General features: G+C 35.8%; 1 protein-coding gene across 1 annotated transcript; it reads right to left on the bottom strand.

Moving 5' to 3' along the window:
• Nucleotides 1-4,986: 4,986 nt before the first annotated feature.
• On the bottom strand, nt 4,987-6,412 carry LOC308615546 (heterogeneous nuclear ribonucleoprotein A3-like). The gene has a single exon (XM_081231078.1). The coding sequence runs from the start codon at nt 5,806-5,808 to the stop codon at nt 5,263-5,265; it is 546 nt and encodes a 181-aa protein (XP_081087204.1). The 5' UTR covers nt 5,809-6,412; the 3' UTR covers nt 4,987-5,262.
• Between the last annotated feature and the right edge of the window lie 350 nt (nt 6,413-6,762).

The following is a 6,762-nucleotide window of genomic DNA, read 5'->3' as shown; positions in this document are numbered from 1 at the left end:
TGAAACTTTAGGGTGACTGATATGGGTTATAGAGTTGTGGACTAAAGTGGATATAGAAAAAAATTAGTGTCACAAGTCATTTACATCCATTATTCTAATGGATTTTAAAACAATTAAGTTATTTTTTATCAAGGCGTACTGAAAATGCATACAGTTTAGAAGCCATTTGATTTCCACATACTCTATATTTTAACATTTAACTACGTGGCAGTCTCAAAATGGCACATTGTCACAGTGGAAAATCACTTTAGAAATTCTGAACTACTAAATTAAATGTGGGGTAGGCCACATACAATTATCTTCGGAATTGTAGGGCAGTGTTGGTTCTCAAGGACTTCGATGACAGTATCATGATCATATGACCCATAAAACTGTTCTTTTCTCATATTACTTTTCTTAAAGTCTAAACTTCTCATGAAATGTATTTTCAAACCAAAAGGCTTACCTTTGAGGCTAGATTGATTTAAAAGAATTATATTCTAATTCCTTAGTATTTAGCCATCTTCTTGATTCAATTTCTTTATTCTCATATGTCTGTATATCCCCTGAAAGTGAGATTAGCCAGAATACTTCATTCTTCATGGGTTCGTGAAAGGGAATTTCTCCAGGGTCGTTGAAAAGGGGAGAAAATAAGTTCTTCTAGGAAGCAGGACTAAGTGATACTAGGAAACTCAATAAAGGAAAGATCAAAATAGAGAATAATAGAGAAAAATTAAGGTAGGAATAAAAATGATGAAAGTAAAAGATTGAATTTGAAAATAGTAAAGTTAAAATGAGTGAATGTTTGTATGCTTTAAAATATATATGCAGATGTGAATTAGAAATACAGAGTACAAATAAAGATATGGAAAATATTATGAGAACAAAACACTGCTGAGCTATCAGTTTTATAATTACTGTGAACCACATTGAAAACGTCCCACCCAACCCCTATGCATTACATTTGCAGTGGATCTGTCCATCCCTTGAAGCTACTGATACCAATGTCGTACACAAATTGGAGAAGCCAGGATATTTGATCTTTGGCAAACTGATGACTAGTTTATCCTTTCTTGCATATAATTCCTATATTCCTAAGCCAACATTCTAAAGTAAGGCCTTCCATCTACTTATATTCCCCATGCATCATTCTAAATCTGACAGGCACTTATTTTCTATAACGCACTCTTTCACTACTCCTTTTCAATCCCATCTCCTGTGTACCCTGGAACTTGCATTCCATGATGAACAAACTTTCCAAAATCTTTCACCTTTTTAGTAAAATTTCCTTTTATTACATGTTTTAATTTAAATTTTTGTACACCACTTGAAGTAGGCATTATTAATGCTCATCAACATCTCTTTTTTTAAATTGAAGTTTAGTTGATTTACAGCATTGTGTTAGTTTCAGTTATACAGCAAAGTGATTCAGTGATTTTCAATTCTATTCCCTTATAGGTTATTACAAAATATTGAATACAGTTCCCTGTGCTATACAGTAGGTCCTTGTTTGTTATTTATTTTATACATAGTAGTGTGTGGATGCTAATCCCAGACTCCTAATTTATCCCTTCCTCCCACAACCTTTGCCCTTTGGTAACCATAAGTTTGTTTTCTATGTCTGTGGGCCTATTTCTGTTTTATATGTAAGTTCATTTGTATCACTTTTTTAGATTCCACATATAAACAATATCATATATTTGTCTTTCTCTGTCTGACTTACTTCACTTAGTATGATAATCTCTAGGTCCATCCACGTTACTGTATATGGCGTTATTTCATTCTTTTTTATGGCTGAGTAATATTCCACTGTACATATATACCACATCTTCTTTATCCCTTTCTCTGTCAATGGATATTTAGGTTGCTTCCATGTCTTGACTCTTGTAAATAGTGCTGCAACGAACATTGGGGTGTGTGTATCCTTTCCAACCATGTTTTTCTCTAGATACATGCCCAGGAGTGGGATTGCTGGATCATATGGTAACTCTATTTTTAGTTTTTTAAGGAACCTCCATACTGTTCTCCATAGTGGCTGTACCAATTTACATTCCCACCAACAGTGTAGGTCCTTTGATCATGGCCATTCTGACTGGTGTGAGGTGATATCTTGTAGTTTTGATTTGCATTTCTCTAGTAATTAGCAATGTTGAGCATCTTTCCATCTGCCTTTTGGCCATCTGTATCTCTTCTTTGGAGAAATGTGTTCAGATCTTCTGCCTATTTTTTGATTGGGTGGTTTGGGGGTTTTTATATTGAGCTGTTGAGCCATTTGTACATTTTGGAGATTAATCCCTTGTCAGTCATATCGTTTGCAAATATCTTCTCCCATTTTATAGACTTTTTGTTTGTTTATGCTTTCCTTTGCTGTGCAAAAACTTTTGTTTAATTATGTCCCATTTGTTATTTTTGGTTTTATTTCCATTACTTTAGGAAATGGATCCAAAAGGATATTTATGCTATTTATGTCAAAGAATGTTCTGTTTATGTTTTCCTATAGGTGTTTTATGGCATCTGGTTTTATATTTAGGTCTTTAATCCATTTTGAGTTTATTTTTGTGTATGGTATTAGAGAAAGTGCTAATTTCCTTTTTTTTTCTTTACAAAAAATTACTCTTTCATTAGTGAAAAAATTCAAATTCAAGTCTTACCTAATGCTTATTGACCTTCCCTTCAGGTCTAAATGCTAGACCTAGTGACTGTGGCCAACTATCTCTCATTGGTGTTCCAAAAGGTGAAGAGCTCCTTCCTGCTAGACTTCCTTTGATATTTCAGTTGTAGTAAGCAGATTTAACTAGCTTTTGGAAAGTTGCTCACTATCACCATAGTATCTAATGCCTTCACTTCTCTGTAGTTGAAGCTCTTGCTGCTGCCTTGTCATTCTTTATTTATGCTGATTTGTCCATACTCAAAAGTCTGCTGAAGTCCTGTCTTAGTGAGTCTCTTTTGATCCACACTGTGCTTAAAATGCACACCTTAGGTCCTTTAACGCTGGTTAAATCGCTCTCCTCATGGCTTAACTTCTCCACACTGTTCACAAGAACTAAGCTAATACAACTTATAAACAGGTCACATACACAGATTTTACCTGCTTATAGGTTGCAAACATCAACTTACTGACAATATTTTCACTATTAAACTAGCTCCAGAACACAGAAAGTTTGTTAACAGTACAAATTAACCTCATATGCCATTAAAGGATACTGTCAAGGTTGTGTCAAACAATTTCACAAACATAGAAACAGGAAATGTTAATCTCCCCCATTCCTTCAACCTTTATTATATGAATAAAAGAACTTGAGATAATTTAGCTTAATTTTAATAAAATGTTTCCCAAGCATTATTTTGACCAGGTACTCAGGTTTAAGTTATGAACATTGACAGTGTCCATTTATATAACCAACACTTGAAGTTGTTAAAGACTTAACCGTTTTCTAATAATTAGCCTATTTTCTACACTGCTTATTCACATATGTCCATTAACAAATTGTCTGTTACATTTATTGTTTTGTGAGTGTTTTCTGGAAAACTGCAGTGTCTGTGAAGACAGATTTCCATGCTAGCATTGCATGCATCCAAATATTAATGCACAGAGGCACAGAATTAGAGCAACGAGAGCATATTCAAACACTAGCATGTCCCATCTCCCCTTTTATTGCTTGTTTTGCTTAGTACTTCTTAAAACAAAAATAAGAATCTCAAATTTAACATTCAACTACCAAAGAAATAATAACAGCAGGGCACATACTTAGGGCTCGAATGAAATTTTAAGCACTAGCTGGCACAAAACAGTAGTCATTGGTTTATGTATGTATGTGTGTATATATATATATATGACCTTGTTATCTAAAACTCTTCTCAACCAGGGTCTTCCAAACAAATTGTAAACTCATACCAACATGATTTAGGTTCAAGCATACACATGGAAATAACAGTGTGTTCTTTGGGATTTTTAGTGAATACAAACTCTGACTATCCAAATTTGAATTCAGGTCTTGAGGAAGTGAAAAACTTGTTTGTACTAAGCAACTGTGCCACACATCTACTGCAGTAATCACTTGGGATGATTATATCTAGACTATCCTTGGTTTCATCCAGTAAAATGCAGAAGGTACAAACAAGAAAGCATGCCAGCCAGTTAAGGGCTCAACAATGCATGATTTTTATTCTCTTGCTCTAAGAGCTTGTATCAAAAAAATATATATTAAACCAAGGAAAATAACTGAAGATTCATGGGCCTCTTGTACTTTAAAAAGGAAAAAAAATAAGGTAGCCACTAATTCGCTCAGATAGAGCAGGCTTAGTGATCTTGTAATTTGAAGATTTTAAGAATGTTTCTTAAGGTAGGAGGAAACGGAAAACATTCACTATCCCTTTCCAAAATTTAAAGAGGGCAGGAGACATTCTTTACACCCAAATAAAACTATGGCAGCAGTTCACATGTGACCAAGGTGAATGTAGAATGGAGATGTTCTAAACACAGCTAGGACTCTCAGCAAAGCTAATACACTAAAATCATATGATTACATTTTGAAAGAAAATGCACAAAAACCAAATAGGAATTTTGAGATTTTTCATTTGAAGTAAATTTTAATGCTATTAAATTCACAAATATGGTAATTTAAGTACCCAATTCTGTTATCTAAAACACACATTGCAAACATACAAATATCTATTCTCTCTACATGTCAGAGCCCATTCATTTCATGGTTTGGAAATGGGGAGAATAGATCCCCTTAAACTGCAAGTCAGCAGGTGTTTCTTTACAGTTAACTTCAGCAAAATTCATACAAAATAGTAATTAACAATGATCTTCTTTACTTGTTAACTCACAAGGAAACACCTTCAAAATTGCATTTTGTTAAAGTTTCTGTACTAAAATGTAGAAAAACTGAACTACACAAATATTGAAAAGTTAAAAATTCCTTAATTTTTTATTCCTGGTACCACTACCACAATTTACAGGGCAACATACCTGATGTAATGAAAAGAAAAAGCTACAACAGATATAAGACCTCAGGAATGTACATCTAATTGACACTACATTGTATTAATCAATAGCTGCACTTTTTGCAAACTGTGGCTATGACAGTCCTGAACAAGAAGGGTTTCCTGTTTAAGCTGCAGTAACTTTTCTGACTATGGATCATTGTTCCTTCTGTGGCAGATTTTTACAGTTCCTCTAATGCATTTGGGACGACTGTCTCAAAGTAACCTGCAGCTTTCCTGACAACTCCTCGCTCTCTCTCCTGCTAAGAACTGTAGCCCTTTTCTTCTGAGTTTTTAGAACCTTCTGCTACCATATCCACCACTTCCACCACCAGATCCATAACCACCACCATAGGGACTTCCCAAGCTTCTTCTACCAAAACTGCCCCCCTTCATGGGTCCATAATTTGATTGCTGTTGTCCACTATAATTTCCAAAATCACTATAACTCCCACCACCACCATAGTTACCTCCAAAATTTCCTCCTTCATTGTAACCATCATATCCTCCACCACCATCACCATATCCCCCACCTTGGTTTCCATATCCTGGTCCACCACCACCATAGCCTCCTCTACTACTGTAACCAGGACCACCACCATAGTTACCACCATCTCCTCCAAATCCATTATATCCTCCATCACCTCCTCCATAACTACCTCTGCTGCCACCACCTCCACCACCATAGCCTCCTCTTCCACCAAAGTTTCCACCAGGGCCAAAGTTACCTCCACCACCTCCAAAGTTTCCTCCACGACCCATAAAGTTGCCAGATCCACCTTCACGACCTCTTTGTGATCCAGCAGATTGCATTTCTTGTTTAGAAAGGGCCTTTTTCATTTCAGAATTATGCCCATTAATAGTGTGGTATTTCTGAACAACATTTTTATCAACTGTATCATGATCATCAAAAGTTACAAAAGCAAATTCTCTTTTTTTTCCACTCTGCCTATCTTCTATAACTTCTATGGTTTCAATCTTACCATACTTTTCAAAGTAGTCTCTCAAATTATATTCTTCTTTATTTTATTTAATACCACCAACAAAAATTTTCTTCACTGTTAGACAGGCACCACACTTTACAGAATCCTCTCTAGAAACAGCTCTCTTTGGTTCCACTACACGCCCATCAACCTTGTGTGGTCGAGCACACATTGCTGCATCCACCTCTTCAACACAAGAGTAAGTAACAAAACCAAAGCCCCTGGAACATTTTGTTTGGGGGTCTCTCATCACCACACAATCTGTAAGTGTGCCCCATTTCTCAAAATGTTCTCTTAAGCTATCATCTGTCATTTCAAAGCTCAGACCACCAATAAACAGTTTTCTCAACTGTTCTGTTTCCTTTGGATCATGGCCCTCCTCCCCCCAGTGACGGCGGCGACGGCTGGAGTCATGCTGGGGGTGGCTGGGTGGCGGTTTTATCTCCATTTTGAGACCGGACTCGCCTCTTCCAACTCCAAAAGTGTTAATTTCATTCTTTTACATGTAGCTGTCCAGTTTTCCCGGCACCACTTATAAGATATACTGTGTTTTTGATTCAAAGAATCAATATTGTCAAAATGACTATATTACCCAAGGCAATCTACAGATTCAACACAATCCCTATCAAATTACCAATGAACTAGAACAAAAAAATTTTTTTTAATTTGTATGGGAACACAAAAGATCCCAAATAGCCAAAGCAATCTTGAGAAAGAAAAACAGAGCCAGAAGAATCATCTCCCTGACTTCAGACTATACTACAAAGCTACAGTAATCAAAACACTATGGTACTGGCACAAAAAACAGAAA

Source organism: Mesoplodon bidens (genome assembly GCF_964165515.1).
Source record: "Mesoplodon bidens genome assembly, chromosome: 1".
Taxonomy (NCBI): domain Eukaryota; kingdom Metazoa; phylum Chordata; class Mammalia; order Artiodactyla; family Ziphiidae; genus Mesoplodon; species Mesoplodon bidens.
The sequence above is the reverse complement of the archived record's forward strand: the minus strand, read 5'-3'. Positions and strand labels throughout refer to the sequence as shown.

What these genes read in the sequence shown, in the direction of transcription:
- LOC308615546 (XM_081231078.1), bottom strand. Translation starts at nt 5,808, where the DNA reads ATGAAAAAGGCCCTTTCTAAACAAGAAATGCAATCTGCTGGATCACAA.